The sequence below is a fragment of the Sciurus vulgaris genome, assembly GCF_902686455.1.
Source record: "Sciurus vulgaris genome assembly, chromosome: 15".
NCBI classification, from domain to species: Eukaryota; Metazoa; Chordata; class Mammalia; order Rodentia; family Sciuridae; genus Sciurus; species Sciurus vulgaris.
This window is the reverse complement of record NC_136476.1, coordinates 87,284,194-87,308,983: the sequence shown is the minus strand read 5'-3', so window position 1 is coordinate 87,308,983 and position 24,790 is coordinate 87,284,194. Positions and strand designations below refer to the sequence as shown.

General features: G+C 61.1%; 1 protein-coding gene and 1 long non-coding RNA gene across 7 annotated transcripts in view; one reads left to right on the top strand and one right to left on the bottom strand.

Moving 5' to 3' along the window:
• Nucleotides 1–24,790, top strand: part of RALGDS (ral guanine nucleotide dissociation stimulator) — a 40,802-nt gene that overhangs the window by 6,648 nt on the left and 9,364 nt on the right. The window contains exons 1-4 of one of the 6 annotated variants that reach the window (XM_079111697.1): nt 5,479–5,981; nt 22,590–22,700; nt 23,395–23,588; nt 24,070–24,165. In XM_079111697.1, coding sequence (XP_078967823.1) covers nt 5,637–5,981; nt 22,590–22,700; nt 23,395–23,588; nt 24,070–24,165 — 746 coding nt within the window. In that variant the 5' untranslated portion in view covers nt 5,479–5,636. Of the gene's footprint in view, nt 1–5,478; nt 5,982–7,686; nt 8,703–14,299; nt 14,579–22,589; nt 22,701–23,394; nt 23,589–24,069; nt 24,166–24,790 lie in introns of those variants that run through there. The other 5 variants (XM_079111698.1, XM_079111700.1, XM_079111701.1 and 2 more) reach the window with 5 other exon arrangements.
• Nucleotides 11,996–14,153, bottom strand: LOC306645656. Its single transcript, XR_013759691.1, has 2 exons — nt 14,015–14,153; nt 11,996–12,396 (listed from the first exon to the last, which is right to left on the bottom strand). It is a non-coding gene; the product is annotated as an uncharacterized lncRNA (long non-coding RNA).

Genomic DNA, 24,790 nt, shown 5'->3' with positions numbered 1-24,790 from the left:
TCACTCTCCCTTCCGCGTTCATGAGAAGTGTTGGAACATAAGCCGTGTTTTAAAACCTGGAAACACTTGGAGTAACCAGACACGGCTTCAGGCCCCTTTGACAGCTTTTGTCCTTTGCTTGCCCTAGGTGACAGGCCCCTCCAGGCATCACCTGAGGTCCCAGGTGTGCCCCTCTGACCTCTGTGTACCACACACCATGGGAAGGGGAGGTCTGTCCAGTTAAGAGGACCCGTGGTCAGTGTGGCCCTGAGTCCAGAAGCTCCCCCTCCACCCCTCCCACTTAGGACTCCACCCTGACCCCACCTCCTAGTCCAGGAGACTCGGGGATGGGGTGGTGGGGTCAGACCCTTTCCCGTAAAAGTCGAGCTCAAACTGGAAGGGTGGGCGTCGGCCCCTGGGGCTGCCACCACCTGAACTGAGTCCCTCCCAGGGATTCTTGCTCCCACCCCACCCATGTGGAACTGCGGCCCAGCCCTGACTATCTCAATCATCTGTCACCTGTCTGGAAGGAGTGGCAGCCCCAGGAGGTCTGGGCTGTCCAGAGGTCAAGGGAGAAGAGGGGCTGGTAGGCCCGTAGACTCAGATGTGGAGTGTGTAAGGTGTTCCTAAGGCACCTGCAGGCCCTCCACAGGTATGGGGGATGTCTGTCCCCCCGCCCAAGGCAGGTGACCATGTAGCCTTCCAGCGCTGCCCCCTCTTGGGGACCTGGGTACAGGCAAGAAACCGGGCACTTGCCGACCCTGAGCATAATCCACAAGTGTTTTCAGACAGACAGATGCTGAGTGAAGGCTCGGGCCCTCTGGGGAGCCCCACCTAGGTCCCTGCTTCTCTGAGGCCAAGTCCAAGCCCCCGACCCTCTCGTTGCTCAGGATTGGAGTTCAGGGGTGAGGCAGCCCACCTGGCCTGAGGCCCTGTGAGGGCAGAGGTGAGCGCCGAGGCTGGGGGCGCGGGCAGGCTGGCAGCACCAACCCTGCTCCTCAGAGATCTTGGGGATTCCACGAGGAGTTCCTCCCCAGCAGCTGGGCCAGGAGAGCCCTGCCTGGAGGATGTGCCTCCTGCCCCTCGACGGCCTGCCAGGGCCCAGCAGTAGGCACAGAAGCCAACTGCAGGCACTGGGGCGTGTGTTCTGGGCCACACTCACCCCTGTCTGGCAGGTGTGCAGGGCAGGGTTGCACATGGGGCCTCTGGGCCTGCAGGGGCGGACCGTGCCCCCGTCTCTGATGGACATGAAGGGTGTGCACTGGGGGTGCCAGCGTCTGTCCTGGGAGCATCTCCCTGCCTTTGGGTGGCCATGCGCACGTTTGAGAGCTGTGTGCTGGTGGTGGGCGCGTGCCTGGGCTCCACAGACTGCAGGTGGCTGAGAACACATCTGTGAGGGGACACCTGGCTGGGGCCGGGGGAGGAGCACACGTGCTCCCCAGCGTTGCGTGTCCCTGCGTTACTGTGCTCCTGCAAAGCACCAAGCTTGGCGTGGGGAGTCCTGACATCCAGCGCTGCCCCTTAGCCCCTGAGGTCGGTTTCACCATCTGCTAATGGCTCAGTACGGGTGCCCTGCTCCTGGGTTGTGGTGGAAAGAAAGTGCTCGGCACAGTGCCTGGGACATGCGGCCACTCTATCGCCAGCCAGTGGCACAGAGATGGAGCAGCTCCTGCAGGGTGCCGGGCAGGCAGGGGCACCTGGTGCACCCGAACCCCTGGCAGGCATTCCAGCTGTGGGCACAGAGGGGAGAGCTTGCCTCCCAGGAAGAAGCCAAGCAAAGAGCAGAATCCCAGGGCCAGCCGTGGCCCCTTCCTGGCCTGGGGATGTCCTGCTTTAAAAGGACTGTGGGAAAGAGGGCATTGGGCACCAGCCCACCACCTCCCAGCAGCCAGCCGGAGGCCCGAGCCCTCTCCAGCAGCCAGGGCCACTCAGGAGGTCCCCTTCTGAAAGGGTAGCCCTCCTTCCCAGGCCCGGGCAGCAGGCTGGTGGCAGCCCTGGGCACACAGTGTCCCTGGCGCCACAGGCAGCTCCTGCACCACAAGGGCCGGTTTGTCCTGACTTCCCTGGCCCCACAGCAGGGCGACCAGGCCTGCTGGGCACCGGTGCCTGATTGTGGGCTCAGCCCCACACCCCCGCCTCTCCAGGCCAAGCCACATGACAGAGACATACTCCCCAAGAGTGGCTGCTGGCCAGGAGCCTAAGAAGGGGGCATCCCCTGCACTGAGCCAGGGCTGACCTGACCACCCTCCTCCCCCACTGACATCCAGGGTAGGCTGGCTTCTGGGAACCTGGAGGCCCGGCTTCTGAGAAAAGGGCTCCTGTTTCCCAGCGGGCCTGGCTGCACTCCTCCCACCTCCCCTGCCGGCCTCTCCTGCCTCAGAGCTCAGCCTGGCTCTAGAAGGCCCTGCGGCGGGCTGGGCAGGCAGGCACGGCCGGGCCCTTCTGCCTTCACACCAGCTCCCCTCCCAGCCTCCAAGCTTCCCTGGACATCTCCCTGAGGAATTCTGGGTATTCTAGAGTCTAGGCATTTTGAAGCTGCAAGAGCCCTCTGGGCCATCGAGTCCACTTGCCAATGTGGGCATTTGGTCAGAGACCACTGTGTGCAGGGACCATGCCAGGCAGCTGTATGCAGGGGAACAGAGTCCCCTGCTCTCCAGGAGCTTCTGTTCCAAGTCCCCACCCTGTGCATTTTGAAGAGGGAAGGGACACCGGGGCTGGACCAGTGCCACTTCCTCTGGTGTGCGGGTGTGTGCAGACTCATCCGTTGGCCTGCTCGTGGTTGCCAAGCCCTCTCTAGGCCGGGCATCATCTGGGCACTTGGGCATAGACAGGTGAACAGCACTTATGTGGCTGCCCAGGGAGCCTAGCACTGAGGAAGGAAATGACCCCACAGAAGATGAGTTTGGGTTCTGTGCCCTCCTAGGAGCCCTGCCAGGCTCACTTGGCCTGTTTGAAGGTTGAGCAGTCCCCCTCCGCTGTGCCAGCGCCCCTGCCCCGTTCCACCGCAGTCTCACCTCAAGCCTGTGTTTGACATTTACACCCCAGGGTCAGCAGTGGTGTTCATTGATTGTGTCCCCTGGGATATCTCCAGCCTTGGAACAGTGCCTGACACCTGGTGGGTGCTCTGTAAATTCGTGCCACAGCCCTGTGAATGGTCATGGTGCCCCGGGGCACTCCGTTGTCTTTAGGTGGTACAAGCTATAAATTCTCTTGCCAGGCCTTGTCTACACAAATGAGTTGATGGTGTTTAGAGACTAATGTGGCACCTGACATTGCTGCGGTACGTCAGCCGCAGTGTGCAGAAGCCTCGTCTGGCTCCGAATTAAAAGTGAGAACCCAGCCCTGTGCGTGGCGCACCTCTAATCCCAAAGACAGTGGACTGAGGCAGGAGGATGCCAAATTTGAAGCCAGCCTGGGCAACTTAGTGAGACCCTGTTTCAAAATAAAAAAGGGCTGGGTGTGTGGCTCAGTAAAATCCCTGGGTCCAATCCCCAGTGCCAAAAAAATAAAAAGTGAGTATCCCTGGCCCTTCCCACAGGCCCTGTCCTAGGTGCTTCCCATCAGCATTCATTTCACTGTGTAATCTTTTTTGAGGCACATTTTAGTCCTTTTTGTGGGCCAGGGACAGGAACCTGTGCAGCCTCTCCCAGCCTCACCCAACCAATAGGTGAGCAGCTGGGATTCAGTCTTGAACCCCTAGCTCACAGCTGCTGCTGGGACCCTTCCCGTTGGTTGTTGGGATCCTCAGGGGCTTCCTGAGGGGCAGGCCCAGGGTGGGGTAGAGGAGCTGCCATGTCCTTGGTGCTGCTGGATCCTGCTGGGCTGGAAGCCAGCAGCGCCTGGGCTGGGCCTGGATCCTCAGCTCCGTGGCTTCTTGGCAAGCCACGTGACTAGTGGCTGGTGGAGGGCTGCAGGCAGCAGGGCAGGAGAGCCCTGCGGTGGGTGAGTCAGCCTGGGGATTGCTGTTCTGCCCCGGGCAGGGCCAACCCTCAGCTGCCAGAGTAAGCCAGCCCCGCGTGGCCTTTCCCAGCTCCCGGCACTGCCTCTCGCAGGCTCAGCAGGTGTGCCCTGCAGTCTCAACATCCCAGGGGTCCCCTGTCCTCCCCCGCCTGGAGCAAGGGAAAGGGCCTTCCACAGCTCACTCTGAGGCTCTGTGCCCCATCCATTGGCCCTCCTGTAAACCAGAACCCTGAGACCTCCCCCTCCCCAGACACGTAAAACCATAGGCAGGGCCAATGGGAATGCCCGTCGCAAGGCCAGGCGAGACCAGGAGCACTGCTCTGCTGTGTGACTCTGGGTGAGTTTTGTTCCATCTCTGAGCTTCTGCCCTCAGGCCCATCTGCCAAACCCACCTCGTGATGATATATGTCATTCCCTCCAGCAGTGACTAGTAGGAATGCTGTGTGGCTGTGATTCAGTGAGGCACCAGTGGAGGTGGCAGTGATTGGGGATGTGGAAGTCAGAGTGCCAAGCCTGGGCCTGCGGTGAGACAGACCACTTCCCGGGGTCAGCATCCAGCAGCCCTGCATCTGCCTATGCTGTGGGGCACAAGTCTGGGGTTTTTGGTTTGTTGTTTTGTTTCTGTGGTTCTGGGAGTTGAACCCAGGACTTCACACACACTAGGTAAGCACTGAACTGCACTTCCAGCCCTTTTTACTTGGTTTTTAGACAAGGTCTCACTGTTTGCCAAGCTGGCCTTGAACTTGCCATCCTCCTGCCTCAGCCTTCCAAGTGGCTGAGATTGCAGGCAAGCGCCATCTTATCCAGCTTACAAATCTGTTTGTGGTCTTTAACTCAGTGCACAGTGGAGAAAAGAATAAAGGAAAATGAGCAACCTGGGGCCAGAGAGGCCTGGGCATACATCCAAACTTGGCAGATATGCTGTGTGACCTCAGACAAGTTGTTTGCCCTCTCTGGGCCTCAGTGACTGTGATTTCATCTATGTGGCAGATGACTGTGGAGAGAAGTGCTTTGTCCTCACTGTGGGGTGCCAAAGGCAGGGCTCTACAGAACAAAGGGCATCAGGAGCTACTATGCCTCCAAAACTTCTTACTGGGGGCAAGCATTTGCCTTTGGGCAGAGCCCTGGTCCTGGGAGTCTTGGGTGCTAGGTGTGTCTCCTGCACGGGCAGCACATCCCTCCGTAGCAGAGCCAGCCTGGCCATGAGTGTGTGTGAGTGACTTCGTGGTGGACCCAGTTCCCAGAGACCAGGAAAGGGGAGCTGGACTTGTCTCCCTGCAGGACCCAAGTCAGGTCAGCAGGAAAGAGGAGCAGAAAGCCCCAGCCACCCGTCTGCTTCCCGGAGTCCCCATTCCGCTCTGAGTCGCTGCTCCTAGCGACAGCCGCAGCGTGTTTACAAACAAAGGCTCTCCGGGCCAGGCCTGCCCCCGCCGCAGAGGGTGAGGAGAGCGCCCAGGCGCCGCCCGCCGGCGGGAAAGGCTTGCGCCTGGCACACCTGCGGGCGCGTGTCCCTGGTGCGGGCCCCTGTGGGCGTGGCCAGGGCGGTCCCGCCCCGGGCTGGGTGCAGAGCACTCGGCGAGTGGGGTGCTGTCGAGCTGGGTGTCTCCGCCTCTCAGGCCACCAGAGTGGCGGGAGCGCAGGCGCAGCCCCCCTGGCTGGCCCCGGCCCCAGCCCCCTCGTTCCAGGCAGTGACAGTGATGTGGCGCATCATGTGGCACCAGGCCGGCAGGAAACAAAGGGCCTGCTCTCTCCCTGGCGGGGGCCGAGCGGGGGAGGCACCCCGCGGCTCCTCCCCTCCAGCCGGCGCCACCTCCCCACCTCCCGGGCTCCGCATTTCTGAGCAGCAGCTGGTGCTGCCTCTGCGACTTTGCTGTGACTCAGGCCCTTGGGCCGTCCCAGCCCTTCCCGAAGCTCAATGTCCGCCGCCCCAAGGCACCCTGCCTTGTTGGGAAGGAGTCGCCCTGACACGGGGCCCCAGGCCAGGCTGCGAGCCGGTTGAGACCGGGAGAACCCGAGGGTCATGGACTTGGGAAGCTGGCCAGGTGGGTGTTAGAGAAGGACAGGCAGCGGGTGTTGGAGAGATGGTGCCTGCGCTGGGCCAGGCACCCGGATGTGCCCAGTAAGGCCGTCCGGCAGACGCACCAACACACAGCACGCGAAAGCAGCCTGGCCCTCCTGGGCCCCTGCCCCTCCTCTGCTCATGCAGCTGGCTGCTTCCTCCGCAGGCCTCTCTTAAGCCCAAACACGGTGCCCCAGCAGGAACCCCTTTCCCATCCCCTCACCCCTTCCACACACTGGGCCCCGAAGTCACACCTCATAGACAAAGAAACTGAGGCGGAGGGAAGGCCCTCCCTGCCGGGCCCCCGCATTTCATCCAGAAGCCCCTGATAGATAAGCCTGCCGCTGCAGCCCCACTACACCAAGCCACGCCCACTGTCACATGCCAGACAGTGGGTAATGCAGGGGCCGGCCCGAGGCTGAGAGCAGGGAGGGTTCAGGTGCTGGGGGAGGTGTGGGGAGCTCAGCCCATGGGGAGTGGGCCATGCCTGCCTGGCCTGCCCACCCTCAGCCTCTCCCCTGTCCCAGGATGGAAGCACCCCTTGTGTTTGCTTTTACATCATCAGACACCTCTGAGTTCCCCACAAGGCTGGAGGCCACTCTGAGCACAGGGGAGACCCCAGGCTGCAGCCCTGCCGACGTTGGTCTGTCCTGTGCGGGACACCAGGGCAGGGCTCCAGTGACTGCAGGGCATAGTCAGTGCACCCCATGCTCTTGTGCCCATTTTACAGATGAGAAAACAGGAGACAGGGCCTCAGGCCTGGCAAGGAACAGGACACTTGTCAGTGAACAGGGGGAAGGGGGCAGACTGGCAGGGCTGGTGTCATGTGTCACAGGGGTCCAAGAAAGCTGCTCTGAGCAACAAATGCTGAGAATACAGGGAACAGCCTGGTTCCAAGCAGGGCCTGCATAGAGGCCAAGATCAGAGCTGGCATAAGTGGCTGCCTGGGGCAGGTGAGGATGCGGAGCTTCTAGGTGGGGCAGGAACCAGTGGAAGGGTTGTGGGGGCTGGGGCTGCTCTGGCTGCAAGGCTGCTTCAGGGCCCACCTGAGACCCTAGGCTCCATGTCTCTGATACCGCCCAGCCCTGCCCAGCTCCCTACCCCTGCCCGTCCATACCCCCCGAGAGTCCCCACCCCAGGGGTATCCCTGAAGTCCTCTCTTCTGTGGAGGAAGTTCTGCAGGAGCCCTCTAGGGCGAGAGTTCAAGGAAGAGAGCTCCAGTAACACCCTCTGGGAAAGGGGAAGGGAGGAGGCTCAAGTTTAGATTTGAGTTTGAAACCCCTGCACATCCCAGCCCACCCCCACATATCAGGAAACCGAGGCCCAGGGAGCAGAGGAGGCAGCACCGCACAGGGACAGGAACTGGGTCTTGCTCCCAGGCCCGAGCTGCCTGCTCAGCCAGGCCCTGGCACCCCACAAAGCCACCTAAAGAGGATGTGAGACAAGAAGAACAGGGTGAGGGTGCTGGCAGCTGCATCTGGAGGTGATGCCAGGTCCCAGCCATCCCTGCCAAGTCCTGGGCCCCAAGGTGCCTTCCGGAAGGCTCCAGAGTCCCTGCCTCCATGGCTCTGCGCACCCAGCCCAGGGCCCTGCACTCACCCTGGGGTCTGTGAACCTCCTAGCCAGGGTCTTGGTGGCGGGGGGAAGTAGCCTGGCTTCTCAGCCTGCCTTCACCTGGGACCTCTGGGCTTGGAACCGGGTCTCTGAACACTGTTGGAAGCAGTCTGGTCCTTGCACCTGCAGAGGGTTCTCCCTGGAGGTCGTGGGCAAGCCCCGGCTCTCTGGGCCTCAGTTTTCTGTCAGGCAGGTGCACTGAACTCCTTGGAGACCTTGCGATGCCTGGTTTGCAGCCAGATGAGAAAGCAAGAGAAGGGCAGGGTGGCCCGAGGAAGACATCCCTGTCGCAGCCAGCCACCCTTTCTCCCTGTGTTCCAGCCTCCCAGGTGTTTGCTGGTGTCTTTTCTCAAGTGCTGGTGATGGTGGTGAGATCGCAGTTTTAGTACAGTACTCAGTGATATGAGCAGCTGGCAACCCTAGCTTGGCCCCCCCAGTTTAAAATCAAATCCCACCTTGGATGCCACGGACAGCAGAACCCCGAGATCTCGTGGGCAGGGCCAACTTCCAGGAAAAGTAAGGGGGAGCTCTTCTGCCTCCTCCCACAGGCCCCCGCCACGGACTCAGGTGGCTCTGCCCTGCCAAGCCCTGTCCTGATCCCAGAGCCTTGGACACGCACACCCTGTGCTCTGTGTGTCCCTTCGTAGGCTCCCAGGGCAGAGCAGTGGGCACAGCAGAGGGGAGAGAGAGCCCGGGGGGAAGAGCTAGCCAGAGCCACTCATGGGTGGCTGCCCTGTGGCCTGGTACGAGCGGGAATTCCTAGCCCTGCCTGTCACAGGAGCAGGTATGACAGCCATGCGGTGACACCAGGCCTGGGCACTTGAGTCCTTGACTCCACTGGGGCAGGCAGGCAACAGGCACACTGGCCGCAGGCCTCCTGAGAGCCCACTCCCCGCTGGGCTCCTGCCCTGCCATGGCCCGGGAAGCAGGCCAGGCCCCTGCCAGGTCTGCCCTGCCCAGGGGGAGGAAAGGCTCCGTGTTCTTTGCCTGCATCTCAGTGGTGACTGCCAGGCGGTGGGCCGCTGCCCGCCATGCCATTGTCCAAACCCCCATGCCTTCGCCAACACTCCTGCTGGCACCCGTGACTGAGGTGAGTCTGAGGGGAGGCCGGGTGGGTCACAGGGCTGGGCTCAGGAGTCGGCTTCCTGGGCTCCCCGTCCTTTCCTGTTGGAACAGGTCGAAGGAGTTTGACTAGAGGCTGCTGGGAGTCTCCAAGTCGTCCTTAGTGCAGTGAGGAGGCTGGGGACATCGCCCCTGGTCCCGTGTGCCGCCTTTCCCACCCGGTGGGTCAGTACAGGGTGGTGTGGCTGCCCCAGCTCCGGGTCTTCTGCAGCGCTTTGTTTCCCAGGCTCCGCCTTGTGTCATGGTCTGCTCTCCTGAGAGTGTGGTAGCCAGGTGGCTATCATCACTATCCTTCCCATTTTCCTGACGAGAACTGGGGTTTAGGGAGGTGAGGCGGAGGATTGGAGGAAGAAAGAGCAGGAGCTTGAACTTGAATCTGGACTCCCAAGTCAGAGTCTGGCCCCTGGGGGCTGGTCCTCTAGGTCCTGTTGTGCTGTGACAGAGTCCAGCCAGCACAGGATGACCTGGAGACTGGCAGATGGCTGCCCACTCTCCAGGGAAGGGCAGATGACAGGATGCAGAGTGTTGGGGTCCCTGCTGGGTGTGATGGGGGCTTTTCAGGCAGTGTCGTCTGCTGCCCTGCACAACTTGGGACCAGCGTCACGACTGCCCGGTCCCAGGCTGGGGCATAGGTTCGGGGCTGAGACTGTGGGGCCCACCGCTGGTGTCTTCCTCGGCCACGTGTGCCCAGCGCTGCCCCGGCTGCTCCACGCCCACCGTGGCGGGCTCTGGGAGGACCGAGTACTGTCTCGATCTCTCCGTGGCCTTCCTCTTTCTCCCTCTATTTTGGTCCCAGTTTCAAGTCCGTCTCCTTTCTGTCTGTCCCCTCTGCCTCTCTTCCCCCTTCTTCTGTGTCTTCCACCTCCAGCCAGCCCAGCAGCTCCAGGCTTTGGGGGAACTTGCTCTGGTCGCCCTTGACAGTAACCCTGTGAGCTCGAGCCTGGGGTGATGATGATGTCACATCCTTCCGCCCTGTGTGGCCTCCTGGGGGTCTTGATGCTTCAGTTCGTACTCCCCACCAGCTGAGTTCAGCCGGCAGCCCCTGGAGACACGCCTGCCAATCGTGGGGGTAGAAGGAGGCCTCTGGGCAGCAGGAGCTCAGGCTAGAGGAGGCGGGGCCCAGCGAGGTCCGCCAGTCGTGCTGGGCCCACCCACGCTCACCCAAGTGCATCACCTCCTGCCAAGGTGTGTGCTCACCCACCCACACAGGGCCATCCCAGGACCCAGGCAGGCCAGGAATGGTGATGTCCCTGCCTGGAAATGACACGGGCTTGGCCTGGCCACACCCTCTCTGTGTCCTCCCTGGGCTCTAAATGTAGAATTCCGGAGAGGCACATGGGGGTGACCTCCACCTGCCCGGCAAAAGGAGAAATGTTTTCCACCCGCGCCCAGGCGATGTCTGGGAACCTGGCTGCTGCCCTTACTGGCTTTGGCCCAGTACAGGCTGGAAGGGCTGATGCCAAGGCTGTGGTCGCCCCCACGTTGCCTGTACCCAGTTCTCACTTCCAGCTGCTGCCTGCACCCTGGGACTGGAACGCCCCTCCCTGGGACCCAGTGCAAAGGCAGGCCTGGGTCCTGGCTGGAACATCCACCAGGCACCAGATGTGGGCACCAGTTGTCAGGTGCTCACCACGGGGGGTGGCAGGCTTCCAGCAGCGGCCAGAGAACCCTCTGGGGACCTGCAGCAGTGGTATGAGCCTTGCTGGGTGGGGACTTTGAAAGATCAGGACCTCTCTGGCAGCTGTGTGTCTGGGAATCCATTGATGGTGTAGGGGCAGGAGACAGACACAGCTGCTGGGCCTCAGTCCACCTTTCCTGTGAGTCGGAGGTGGACCTTCTGGGGCCAGGGAGTGATGGACAGTGCCCAGGGGTCTGTAACACACTCCAAGCCCATGTCCCAGCTAAAAGCAGCAGGGTCAGTCAGCTTCCACCCAGCCTCTTGTGGCATGCGGGAGCACAGAGCTAGTGTGGTCAGGTCATCTGAAGTCACAGGAGGAGCCGGAAATGTGGATTTTTATATGAAATCACCTGACCTTTTACTGTTGGCTGAGAAATTTAAAAACACTTTGCAAGCCAAACAAAACACACGTGTGGCTAGACTTGGCCTGCCTCTCGTCTCCAGCTGTCAGTTCACAGCCTTGAGAATTTCCCTTCGAGGAACATCTCAGCCGCACGAGATCTATACAGCTTTGTTCTCGGGGGCTGTTGTGCTCCACCCCCCAGGAAGGGCAGATACACTCCTAGGGGTGGGGGGCTGGGAGCAGGATGAGGGAGGAAAGGAGAGACAGGGCTCCAGAACCCCCACTTCCTGAGGGGGACTCGTGCTCTCCCTGGACCTTCTAGGAGGTACCCAAGTACAAGGGGGACAGCATTAGCCTGTGTGCCAGGTTCCCCCAAGGCCACAGGCTGCCCATGGCCCCCACCTCCCTTTGGCAGCCCCATCCGGACAGTGGGACTCATTCTTCCAGATGCCCACTGCCTGCACCCCAAAGTGGGGCCCCCAGCCCCTTTGTCCTGGGCATGGAGTGAGGTGTCACTGCCTTGGCTGGGGTCTGAAGTTTGTGGCCCTGTCTAAGACTGCTGGGAGTTTCAGGGGCATATGAGGGAAAGTCTCAAATTGAGCCCTTGTTGTTTTTATTGTGGATAATTCCAAGTTGACATAAAAGTAGAAAAATGGTGTAAAGACACTTTGCTTTAACAGTCACTCAGCTTTAACAGCTTGCGGTCCCCGTTTCCCACCATCCCCCAGGGGACAACATTTACACAGATCCCAGGCACCATTCATCCACAGAGACTGTAGTGTGTGACTCCAAAGTGACCTCAGTGCTTCATCACTAAAAAAGATTGTGTCTGATGACTTCAGATGTCCAGTAGAGTTCAAATGCAGTGGTCCCTCCTTATCAGCAATTTTTGTTTTCCATGGTTTCAGTGTCCCAAGGTCAACCCAACCATGATCCAAAAATATTAAATGGAAAACTTTAGAAGCACAAATTGAAGAGTTTTATATTTCATGCTGTTCTAATCAGCATGATGAAGTCTCACACTGTCCCTTCTGCCCACTGGAACGTGAAATCATCCCTTCGCCCAGTGTGTCCACACTGTGTACACTACCTGCCTATTAGTCACTGAGCCCCTGGAGTATCAGATAGATGTGTGGTATTGTAGTGCTTGGGTTCAGTATTGTCCTCAATTTCAGTTATCCACTGGGAGTCTTGGTTGGAAGATATCCCCTTGGATAAGGAGGATCCGTTGTAATCACAGTTCTCTCTTTTTTTTTTTTTTTTTTTGTTAATTGTTGCCTTGTTCAAATCATGATCCGGAATCCAGGCATTGCCTTTGGTTGGTGTCTCTTCCCTTCTGTTAATGTATAGTTTCCCCTTTATTTTCCCTGAGGGGTATTTGTGGAAGAAACTGATTGTCTGTCCTGTGAGGTTCGCAGAGCCTGGCCTCTGTAGGCTGCATGCTGGTGTGCATCTAACATGGCCCTTTTCCCCATGAGTCCTTCAGGTGTTGGCTCCATGCAGAGGCCTTTCTGGATGCAGCTTTGGGTTCTGGCAAGCACATGTGCCACGGTGCTGTTCTTCCATCGTGGCATGTGCTGCCCTTGTCTCCTCTTTTGGATGGTCCCACCCTTGGTAAGGGATCTACCTGTGGGGAGAATTCTGAGGGAAGCCACGTTCACGTGAGCCTCGGGAGAGGCACCCAGGGAGTCAGCCCCTCATGGTGTGGGCCACATCTAGGCTGCAGGGTGAGGCACTGAGCACCCACACTGCGCGGGGGCTTCCACGTGCTGCCTTGTCAGCTTTTCCCCCTTAATGAAGAAGAAAACTGCCTGGGAGGTGAGGTGACTTGCCAAGGGAGAGGGGAGTCACAGAGTAGGGAGGGACTGGGCTTCCCTGGATCTTAGGGTGTGTCCATGTGTGCACTGAGAACCAAACAGGCTCGCCAGGAGGGGAGCTTCTTAAAAACAGGCAACCAGAGGGGCTGGTAGGGAGGTGATGGGGACCCCCACGTCCATGACCCGCAGGTGGGTGGAACAGGAGGCAGTCAGGCCAGCTGTGTTGGGGGATGTTGAAGGTCCCCACCTGGACCTTCAAGGTTGGAAGGGTGGCAAGGCCGTGTGTGTCAGAACTCGCTGGAGTGGGCAGGGCCTCAGCCCGGGAGAAGGAGGTAAGAGCAGGGGCAGGTCGTCAAGCCAGCTGTAGGTGCTGGAGTCTGAACTCCTGCAGGGCTCTGAGAACCTGGCTGTAGGAGCAGGTGGCATGCCCAGTGCTCAGGGCCATGTGCCCCAGTCCCTCCTCTGATGCACCCACCCACATCACCCTCCTGGAGGCAGGACCGGGATGCCTCCTTAGCAAACCTCTGGGGATCTTAGCCCCATCTTTTTAAAACATCATTTATTACACATGTGTAGTTACAAAGGTACTGAAGAAAAATTAGAAAATTCAGAGAAAATGTAAAAACAGCGCCACCTGGAAATAGCCAGCCAGTGTGTGGAGACTTCCTTACCTCACAGCTCCAACAGAAGTGTGGGGCTTGGCACACAGTAATTGTGCAAGGCATGCTGGGAGGGTGTGCTCTGGGCCTGTTTTCTACTTTTACACATGGGGAAACAGGCACAGTGGTTTGGGACAGTCATGGAGAGGTTGGTGGCATTGCAAGGGCTGCTGACAGTGATCCCCAGCCTCTGTGAAGACTCAGGCATGAGCCAGAGGTTATATGTGAGAAAGGGTCCCTTTCATTCACCAATTTACACATGCCCTCCAAACCCTCGTCCTGACCCTGCTGCTAACCTCCAGGCTCCTGCTTCCCTCCTCCCTGCCTGCCAGAAAGAGTAGCTGAGGCTCCCTGGCCTCAGCAGCCTCCTTTCCACCCTGACTGCTGCCCCAGTTCCATGAATTCTCAAGCCACCAGCAGCTCCAGCTGACCTGGCTTGGGGCCAGGGGCTCTGCCAGGCATCTGTGGCTCTTGATCCCTGCCTCCTTGGCATTCCCAGGCCTCAGCCCACTCTGTGGTTCTCCCCCAGCTCCCTGGCTGCCCTTCCACCTGGACCCCTTCTGTGGGGGCCACAATACCCAAAGGGGCCAGGTCTTTTCCTGGAAAGGGTAAGGCACCGCCCTCCCTCAGCTCCACACCGCACCCCAACCCTGCTGTGCCCGAGGCCACCAGCACGTTTTCAGTGCTCTGCTGTGAGCCCACACCACGCGCAGGCATCAGTGCGGCACATCAGTGCCCGATGTCACCCTCCCAGCCACTCTTTGAGGAAGTCGTTCTCATTACCCAGATTTTCCAGATGAAGAAACTGAGGCTCCACGCTCCGCGAGGTTAGGCGACTCAGGGAAGGCCGCAGCAGGGAGGGGGAAGTGGTCTGACTTCAGCGCGCATCGGCAAGGCGCGCCTCACGCCTACGGCACGCAACGCCGGCCGGCTCCACTCGCACTTGCGCATGGTCGGGCCGGTCCCGCCCCTCGCCCGTTCCGGTCCCGCCCCTCGCCCGTTCCGGTCCCGCCTCCCTCCTGGCTCCGCCCCCCGCCTGACGTCCGCGGGGCCGGGCCGCGGGCGCAGAGCGCAGGCAGCGCGGAGCCGCGCCGGGCCGGCCCCGCGCCCGCGCCGCCCGGTGTCCCGCGGCCCGCCGGCCGCTCGCGCCGCGGCGAGCAGTCCATGGTGCAGCGCATGTGGGCCGAGGCGGCCGAGCCCGCGGGCGGCGCCGAGCCGCTGTTCCCGGGCTCCCGGCGGAGCCGCAGCGTGTGGGACGCGGTGCGCCTGGAGGTGGGCGTCCCCGACAGCTGCCCGGTAGTGCTGCACAGCTTCACGCAGCTGGACCCCGATCTGCCGCGCCTCGAGGTGAGTGAGCTGTACCTCCCCAGGGAGGACCGGACGGCGGCCCAGCGTCCTTAGCTGGCCACCTCCCTCCAGCAGATGCATGGGTTGGGGGTTCCTTCTGCAGTAATCCCCCTCCTGTCTCCAGCCCCACGGCAGCAGCAAGGTGGGCATGGCGGCTGCCAGCACGCCTGTCCAACTGTTTGGGGTCTAGAGCTGAGTTTGCGCGCCCCCTCAGTTCGTGCTAGTGCCTGCTTTCCCCAAGCCCAGGTATGGCGACCCGAGCTCCCGCAGGGTAAGTAAACCTTTTCCCTGAACACTGTCACCTTCTTTGTGGCCTATGAACTTGCCAACCACAGCGGCCTGGCCTTATTTTATCCCCTTGCCTGCCAGGGCCTGCACCACATCGTGAGACTTCACGGTGCAGGTGTCCACAAGGGGATTGGGGTGGCTGAATCCTGGACTCCCCAGGTGACTGAGACTGCAGGGGCCTTCTGGAGCAGATATGGGTCTGGCCTCCCAGAACACAGCAACGCTGCTCAGCAGGCAGGGGAACAAGGCGTGGTTAGCTGGCCTCCAACATGTGAGACCAGGTGTCTAGGCAGTGAGAGCACAGGACACTTGGCAGAGTGTGATTCATTTGCGCCTGATTAGATAACATGCCCACATCCTTAATTCGCAAAGATTTGGGAGGATTCAGAGAAGGGGGATTGCTCACCCATCATGAATGGAGGCAGGAATAGCAGGTGAAGGCTGGGACTCTTGTTTCTTTTGTGTCCTGAACAGGGGCAGGGGCAGTGGGATGGTGGGTGATGTCCTCTGCCCCAGGCTGACTGCCCCTGATGCGCAGCAGAGGCAGTGGAATCAGAAGCAGCCCCCTCACCCCGCTCTGCCTAGATAAGGCCTGGACAAAGCATGTTTCTCTGCCCAGCTTGGGAGCTCTGTGGGGGCACCCCAGGCCCAGGAGCACTCCAAGCTTGGCCAGTGTTCAGGCTAGGCCTGACCCTCACCCCCAGCTTAGTCCTCATGGCGGCTGGAGCAGGACCCCTGGGAGCATGGGGGTGGGAGGCCTGACACCAGCCCAGCACTCATCTGGCTTTCATTATGTCTGGCAGCGCCTTGGGCTTTGTGTGCTGGGAGGGTCTGGCCTGAGTGCTCTCAGGGGCTGGGCAGGTTCCTGGCTGGGGTGGGGCCACTTCTCTCTGGCTCTGTCCATCTGCATCCCTGAGGAGCCCAGGGAGAGGCAGAGCTGAGCTCCCTCCCTGCCATGGCTGTCTATGGCTCATTCCGCTCTCCCTCCCTGGGCCTCAGCACCGAGGTGCAGCTCAGAGCTGCTGTTTAGAAGTCAGAGGGGAAGCTTCTGGCTGGAGCAGGAAAGCCAGGGTCCTGGCAGGAGAGGAGGCCACTGCCGGAAACCAAACACAATGACCATTTAGCGAGGGGGTGGGGAAGTCCCTGTCATTCCTGCCAACCACCACCCTCCACCCCGCCGCCATCCTGGGGCTGATTTCCTGGTGGCTGCAGTGTGCCAGAGCTGAAGTAGCCCTGCTTGAGGTCACTGTCCTCTCTGGAAACCATCAGGCAGTCTGCCTCCCCACCTCCATCCTTCTTCCCACCAAGCCTCTGCTAGGGTTTCCCTCTCTGGGGTGCCAGACGTCCTTGCACATCTGGTCACCCACCTGTCACCTCGACTTTTAGCCAAGCCACCAGTGGCCCAGCCCAGCCTGACCTGTGCTGTTCCATGCTTTCCCAAGGCCACCAGGTCCAGCCCCTGCCTTGGGTCAGTGGTTGCTCTGCCTGGCCCAGAGCTTGAGGGTCTGCAGTGCCTGCTATCTGTGGGCAGCAGAGGAGGTGGGATAGCCAGTCTCCAGCACATGGGGCCAGGTGACCAGGCAGTGAGAGGACAGGGCCTTCAGACCAGGGATGGGATTCATCTGCCTGGTTAGAAAATGTGCCAACACCCTGAATCTGTAGGGATTTGGAGGATTCAAAGAAGGGAGGTCATTGTCTTCGTCCTCCTGGCCTAGACCAGCCTTCAGGAGGTGCCAACCCCAACTTCTAGGAGCCTAGAGGCAGACAGGTGAAGCCCTGGACCTGGACACACACGGCCAAAGATGGTGGCCAGGATTCGAACGTGGGCTGTGCTTCCGGTGGGTGCCTGCCGTGTGCTGGCACTGGTGGGGCTCCGGTCGCAGTAGGGCCAGCTGGCTGGAGGACCACAACCTGGGGGCACCGAGCCCAAAGGCTGCAGTGAGGGACAGGGAGGGTTGTTCATATTCCAGAGGAAGGTGGCGGTGCTGCAGGCCAGAGGACCCTGGGACAGCTTCCAGGAGGAGGCAGGCCACAGGAGACCCAGTTTTTAAAAAATAGCTGACAGGAGGCATGCTTCCTGGGAGGCCCTGTGCTAGGTCATTTACATGCATTTTGTCCTGTGGGGTCAAGACTATTAATAGCCCATTTGACAGATGAAACAACTAATTAGACTGCAGCAGGCAATAAGCTGGTGGAGGCAGGCGGGCCCAGGAGCCTTCCTGAGAGGCCCAGGCTTCTCCCGTCCCAGGGGCCTCTCCCCCAGCGCTCTGCCTCCTTCCCCTGCTCTCTGGGCTCCTGATGGTACCAGGCAGCTCTGCAGCTCAACCCCAGGGCTCTTTAATACCTTTGACACTGGAGAGCCAGGGGCACAGCCTGAGGGGCCCCATGCACCATGATCTTCCCAGAGGGCTTCTTAGCTGATCCAAAGGCCCAGCTTTGCCGCCCAGCAAGTTCATGACCTCAGGCCCCCAGGACCCTCCTGCCGGCTTTTGCTTTGCTTCTTGGGGGACTGAGGAAAAGAGGAAGGAGGGAAGCAGTTTGGCTGGCCTGGATCCTCTTTCCCGCTCCAGGATGGGGACACTCAGGCATGCAAGGCTCTTCCCAGGAGGCTCAGGGTAGCCTGGAGATGACAGCCTGGTTGTCAAGCTCAGGAGGTGTCAGGCTGCAGGCAGGCAGGCCGGAGCCTGGTCCCCAACCCGGAGGTTGAGCAGCTCACAGGCCTTGTCTGTGTTGCCATGAATGGCGCAGGCAGACAGGCTCTGAAGGAGCCACTGGGGAGGTCCAGGAGGCTCACCCAGGAAGTCGAGGACTGGCTCCCAGAGGCTCCTGGCCAGCTTCCCAGACAGCTCCCACAGCGTGGCACCCCTGTGCCATGGCCACCTTGTCCCAGGGCTGGGCCTCCAGCCTCACGGGCCCAGAAACACTGTGTTCCTGGAGACGCACCTCCAGGGTGGCGACCCCACCAACCCCACTCTAAAGAGATAGAAGTCGAAATCCGCCAGCTGTCATGGAAGGAGCTGAGCCTCCAGCAGACCCAGTTCCTCTCAGGAGGGAGAGGATGGAGCAGGGCTGGCTGGGGGTGGGGGTCTGGGGGACCCTGCACTGGGGGTGTTGTCAGTGAGGTCCTCCTCCTCTGCTGTCTTGCCTCTTGCCTTGCAGTTGGCCTAGAGGCATGTTCGTCCTTCTGAACTGAAAGGCAAAGATCCTGGGGTCTGGGTGGAGGATTTCCTCGTCTACAGACGTGATGCTGGTCCGTCCCGTTAGGGTCTTGGTGTGGACAAGTGAGCTGGCAGGCCTGACAGGCATCCGCATGGGCCTGGCGTGGTGCTGGAGCTGAACAGGCAGCAGCGGCCACAGTTAGGTTTTCTGAGCAGGTGCCAGGCGAGCACCCGAGCCTTCCAAGTGCCCTGGACTCCCGGGGCACACCATCTGGCCCGTGAGCAAAGAGGCTCCCAGGCCTGGTCCTTGGAGCCGGCCTGGGGCTGTGGTGCCATCAGCCCTTCTCCACTCAGAGGTGCAGGTGTCAAGCACTGGCCAACCACACCCACCTGCAGTGACCTGAGGGAACCCTTCCTGTCTCTGCCCTCCTCTACCAGGGCATGACAGGGGCTGGCCCTGCTTTGAGGTTGTAACCATGGTAGGAACAGCAGCCAGGCCTGGGTGTGTCCACACACGCCAGGGTTCAAATCCCTGTCCTGGCTGCCATTTCCTGGCTCCTGACCTGGGTGCACCCCTGCCCAGCCGTTTCCTCATCCGTCAGGTGGAGTACTGGGAGGATTAGATGCAACGAGTGGGGGAAGGACCTGGCACCAGACGTGCCCACGCACGCTGTGGCCTGTGGTGCTGGTGGTGGGTCTGGGCCTTCAGTCCCCTTTCTTACCCACTTCTGGCTCTGGTGGCTTGCTTGCCTGGCAGTCAGGAGCTGGCTGTGAGCAGACAGAAGCACAGTGTGGACAAGGCCAGTGGCCCACCCAGTTGTAGGGCCAGGTCTCCCTTTCCCCACTCTTTCGCCTCCTTTGATGCTAACATGACAAGTCACAGGGCCCAGGCTGGCAAAGAGGGTCCTGGGACTGTGGGTGAGTCTCTTTAGGAATCAGCGCAGGCTGGTCACCCCACTTCACTGTCTGGGGTCATGGAGCTTCCTCAGTGCCTTTGCAGTCATGGGCCCAGCTCGCCTCGTTGCCGTGACAGCCAAGCACCCTGTTTCAAGCCCAGTGGAGGCTGCTGTGCTGGGGACCAGAAGTGTAGGTGACCCCACCCAGGGCTGGCCCCACATTCCTGGTGGGGTCCTGTCCATGTCCTGGGTCTCAGAGTTGGGGGCAGGCCAGGGTGGAGGGGCATGATGCTGGTGTTTCATCCCCCTCCCTTGTTGGGGCTCACGGCCTAAGAGCTGAACCAGGCCCTGGACATACTCTACTGGTCCCCTCCCCTGGGCCTCAGTCTCCAGCTCCATCAAATGGGGAGGGTGCTTGGCCACCAAGGACCTGAAGAACCTGGGGTTCTGACCCCCCTGCCCTGTTCTGGTTCTGGGTTCTGCGTTCCAGTCAGAGGCTGAGTCAGGGAGCTGCCCCACCACAAGGTGGGCAAGGCCCCTCCTGCAGATTTTCAGAGCCTCCGATGGGCCTCACACAGGCTCCCTCGAGGTTTTCCTGCCCAGGGTTCATTGCCACTCCTGGGGCTCTGGCCGGTCAGGTACTGCCCCCCTGCTGCCCAGCCATGCACACTCCACCCCCTACCAACACCTGTGGAAGAGCTGCTGTCCTCTCCACCCACCAGGCCAGTTGGACTCAGGGCCCTTTGTGAGGGATGGTTCACAGGTCTGGTGGGCCCTGGGGCAGGGCCTGGGTGCCCAGAGCTTCAGGATGCTGACAAGAGGCTGGCCAAGGCCCCATGATGGCCCCTGGTGACTCGCTAGCCCTGGGCAGCAGCTCAGGGGGTGCAGTGGGGTCCCTGAGGGTTTAGTGGCACCCCACCCAAGTGGCACCCCACCCATGTGAAGGGAGGAGACAGTGGTTCAGGCTCTGCCCTCCTCCCTGAGCCTCAGCCCTCGGTGTGTGCGGGTGGGAGCCACTGGTGGGGGAGAGGGCGGAGCTGAGGTAGCCCGTGGTGGCCATTATTCCACCTCAAGGGAACCTGGGCTCAGCGGTGATGGCTCCAGCTGGAGGAGACGTAGCTGGTCAGGTGACACACTGACACCCAGACCCTTTTACTTCTCCCTGTCCCGAGGGCCCTAGTCTGTGCCCCAGCAGACAGGAAAGTGTGGGGCCCTGTCTCTAGGTCCCCAGGGCACCGCTGCCCTGTCTGCTGACCCAAGTCCATTCAGAGGCACAGCTGCTGACTGGGCCCTGGGGCCCTGAGGACCTGGCGCGTGCTGGGAGGAGGACAGGAAGATCCTCCCCTGAGGACACGCCAGCCAGCCGTGTGGCATTCTTTCCTCCTAGGAGCTCAGCACGGCCGCCTGGTCGCCGGCCTGTCGCTGCCCTTGGGGAGACATTTTCTCTGCCTCAGCTGTTTACGGGCCACTCCTCTCCGCCTGCTCCCAGCTCCCGGGGGGCCTGGGCTGCCCACATGGGCATCTGCTAGCAGAGGCTGCCCTGTGGGAGCCTGGTGGTCCAGAGTGTCCTGGGGACAGATCTCAGGGCTGTCGACTGCTTTCTTTCTGTCCCTGGAAGGGGCTCAGAACAGGAACGTAGGCCCGCACCGCTGTCTTCTGCCCTGGTGAGGGTGCTGGGCCCAGCGCTGCTCGGGCATCCGGCTTTATTGCTGCTGCTCTTACTCCAGGAAACCAGGGAGCTGGAGCAGCTCCCCATCTGTGGGCCCGGGTGGTGACACCCCATGGCAGGCATGCATGGTGCTGGTTTGCACCCCCAACCCACACCCAGCAGACAGAAGGGGCCCTCGGGTGGGGGAAGGGCTCAGGATCACATGACACTGCACAGGGCCAGGGCCAGCTGCTGGGCTGCCCGCCGAGGCCAGCGGCTCACTGAGGAGCTGCTATTTAGACTTGCTCCGGCATGGCCGAGGCCACCTGGCCCCAGGCTCTTCCTCTGGGTTGGCCTGACTGGACACTGATGAAGCCCTGCTGTGACTGGTACTGTGCTGGGCTCCCAAGGGGTTCAAGTTGAGTGCACCATGGCACGTGGCTCCTGCACGAGATCCCCGAGCTGCTGCTCGTGACGGGCCCAGTGTAGCTCAAAACTCTGGCCCAGGAAGACTCCCCAGCCAAACCTTGGACTCTTAGGAACCCTGTGGAGACAGGGTGACAGGGCCTAGGTCTCCGTGGCCTCTGACACTCAACTCCTCCAAGGCCGTTTTGTGTGCAGGGAAGGGAGAACATCCGTCTCATTTTCCTGAAACTGAGAGGAAGGCCTCCAGCACAGAGGCCGGAGCTCCCAGGCACGGCCACCTGGGCTGTGTGGGTGCGCCCGCAGGTTCCCAGCTGTCTTCCAAGAAGCAATGCTGGCCCTCTCTCCAGGGGGGAAGAGGGTCAGGAGCCCATGTGATGTCCACATTGATAGCTGTCCCATTGATAGTGAGCCCAGAGGGGAAGGGCAGAGGAAGTAGACTTCTGGAAGGGGGCTCCTGGGCTTCCAGAGGCCCTGAGGGCAGGCAGGAGGCACAGGCCTGGGTTACAGCCTGCAGCACTGGGCCTAGTCCTGTCTGGACCTTGGAGAAGGGCGACAGAGGCCCAGGCTAAGCTCGTCTTGCACCTGGGCCTTCTGGGATCCACACCCACCTGAGCAGTGGCTTTGGTCGCACTGGCCACGTGCCAGTCTTGCACTTCCCAGCTCCTACCTAAACTCTCAGAGGTCAGCCTCTGGTCCCTGTTCCCACCGCAGTAGATCCCTTCCCTGGACAGTGAGGTGGGAGCTCACTGTGCAGCCAGGGTGACCATGGCTAATCAGGATGCAGCCCCCAAGCTAGCCTGCCCAGTGGGTGGAGCCCATTTCCTTCTTACCCCGGGTCTGGGAGCAGCCAGAGGGCCCCCTTTCTGCCACAGTCTCACCTTGTGTTTAAGGGGTTCTGTGGACCCCGGCACCCGCTCTTCGCATCTGCGGCACCACTCATATCCGCTGCTCTCCCATGCGGAGGAACAGGTAGGACAGCTCTGTTGCCCAAGCGGGCACAAGGGCATGAATGAGCAGAAGGAAGGAAGTGGCCCTGACGTAGCGCTCAGGCACCACACACCTGCCCAGCCCCGTGATGCTGACCCAGGAGCAGCTTTCCCCTGAGCTGGGTCCGCTGGAGACCCTGGGGGCAGAGGAGAGGTGGGGCGGGATGGCTGCAGGCCCCGTGTCCTGAGGTGCCGCGTGGGAGCGGGATAAGCGGGTCCTGGGGTCCTAGCCACCATTCACCTGGTGGCTTGGTGATGGATCAGCTGCCCCTCAGTGGCACTGCCCATCTGTGAAGAGGCCGATCACAGTGCCCGTCCTGGAGAGAGGATGGCGCGAGGGGTGGGCCAGTCCTGAGCAGGAGCAGCTGGTTGGGAGTTGGGGAGCCCAGGGGCCCATTGCATCTGCACCGCAGGGTGTTACTGAGTGGGAAGTAGAATGCAGAGCGGCAGCCCCTGCCCTAATGTTCTCTTTTTACCCGGGACTTGAGGTCTATGTGGCCATCCATCTGTACCTCATCTTGGGGACAGAAGGCTGCACAGCCATCTCCCTGTGGCAGCAGCCAGGAAGGCCCCTGACGTCTGGGCCCACTGCCGGGCACTGTCTTGTAGAGCTCTACGCAGGAGATCGGTGAGGAGCTGGTCAACGGGGTCATCTACTCCATCTCCCTGCGCAAGGTGCAGCTGCACCACGGGGCCAGCAAGGGCCAGCGCTGGCTCGGGGTGAGTGTGGGCAGGGGTCTCCATTCAAGCCCAGGACACAGAGATCGAATGGCAACTGTGGCAGGCTCCTTCCCAGAGCTGCCCTGCACCGGGGTCCCATGCCTACCTGAGAAGACTGGGCCTGTGCTCCCGCCCCCTCCCCGTGGTCCCGCAGCCCCAGGTCAAGTGCAGAGGCCCTGCTGCCCACGGCTGAGTGTGGGGGAAGCCTTCGCTTCTCGTCAGGCCGCATTTGCACATTTCGCGTCGGGTTGCCTGGGGTTAACTCCCTATCACGGACGCTTCTGCGCAAGTCGCCATCCGCAGAGGACCTGCAGCTGTTCAGCCCCCTGCTGCTGTGCTGGGAGGCGACCTCCCTCTTCGTCCTGTCCACCCAGGGGCCACCCGCCTGTGCGTCCTGGTTGCTGCTCCCGCCCTCCCCAGGACAAGCCCTGTCTGCTCGCCTCTGGATGGGGCTCCTTAGGACCCTCCGAGAGGTCTGCAGTAGTCCGAGGCCATGATGGCTTCAGTGCACTGGCCAGAGGAGTCTGGTTGTGACCACTCCCATGCTTCAAATTCTACTCCCGAAGCTGAGACCCTTTTCCACTGGAGACCCTTCTGTCCCAACTCGCCTTGGAGTTTGGCCTAAGCTCCAGCCTCTGCGCCCTGGGGAGGCTCTTGCTGCTGCTGCAGCCTGTCCCTCCCTTGTCTGCCCCAGTGTGAGAATGAGTCGGCCCCGAACCTCTACGAGACCTGCAAGGTGCGCACCGTCAAGGCAGGCACGCTGGAGAAGCTGGTGGAGCACCTGGTGCCCGCCTTCCAGAGCAGCGACCTTTCCTACGTCACCGTCTTCCTGTGCACCTACAGAGCCTTCACCACCACCCAGCAGGTGCTCGACCTGCTCTTCAAAAGGTGAGCCCCGCCCCCAAGCCAGGCCGCGCCCCTCCAGCAGGGTCAGGGAGTGCCGTACCCTTCTGAGCCCCAGTTCACTCGGAAATTCAGGTGCTCAGAGCACCAGCCTCATGAGCAGCAAGGACCAGGTGGCAGGGTCCTGAGGTGCCTGCCCAGCCTGGGGCTGTGGAGGAGCTGCCCAGGGCTGCCTGAGGCAAAGCAGTTTCCCCATCTGTAAAGGAGGGTGCAGAGTCCATTTGGTGGGGGGACTGACGTAGCCAGAGCAGGGACCCCTGAGGTGAGCGAGGGCCCCAGGCCCACTGAGGTACTGGGAAGCAGCCGATTGGGCTCATTCGTTCAGTCAGCACGTATGCAGCACCTGCTTTGTGCAGGTACATTCCAGGCACCTAGCATGATTTGATGAAAAAGGCAGGAAGCTCCCTGCGGTCCTGGGCCCCATTCCTGCCAGGGGTCAGCCAGTAACCCTAGACGTCATAAGCAGGTACGGTAGATGTGACGCCCTCACGGCCTCCCCTAGATACGGCTGCGTCCTGCCCTACTCCAGTGAGAACGGCGGGCCTCAGGAGCAACTTAAAAAGTAAGTGAGCCTTGGGCTGAGGGCGGGCTTCTGTCCCCAAAGGAGGACATCGGGCTGTGCTTAGGGAGGGGTGGGCAGACACTGGCCTTCAGTTCTCTCTGGCAGGTCTGGGGCTTCACCTGCAGGAGGAGGACAGAGCTGTGTGTGAGGCCCCAGGCCTTTTGGGGACCAGAGGAGAGGCTAGGGCCCAGAGCCAGCCTGTGACCATCCGGGCCCACCAACCTGTCCTGTGTCCAGGCTGGACTGGAGGGGTGGGAGCAGCAGTTCCTGCTCAGCTCCTTGGTCATGGGTACCCAGCTGGTTCCCAGGGGAACTCAGTGATGCAGGGGACAGGCCATGCCCAGCTCACAGAAAACGAGGTCACATGGCAGCATGAGCCAGGTTGAGGTGTACTCAGCCCTGTGAATGCTAGACAGGAAGACAAACCTTGGTGGAGTTTGCACTCCAGGGAGAGGGGGCCTAGGAGGCAGGCAGGAGCGGAGGCCTCCCTGCAGAAGGCACATGCTGTCGCATCATTGCTCCAGGGCGCCCTCCAGTGGAGGTTCTTTGCAGCCCTGCCTGGTGACCTGAACAGCCAGAGGGCCTTAGACTGGGTTGGACTAGCCTCTAGAGGGATAGGGGAGGC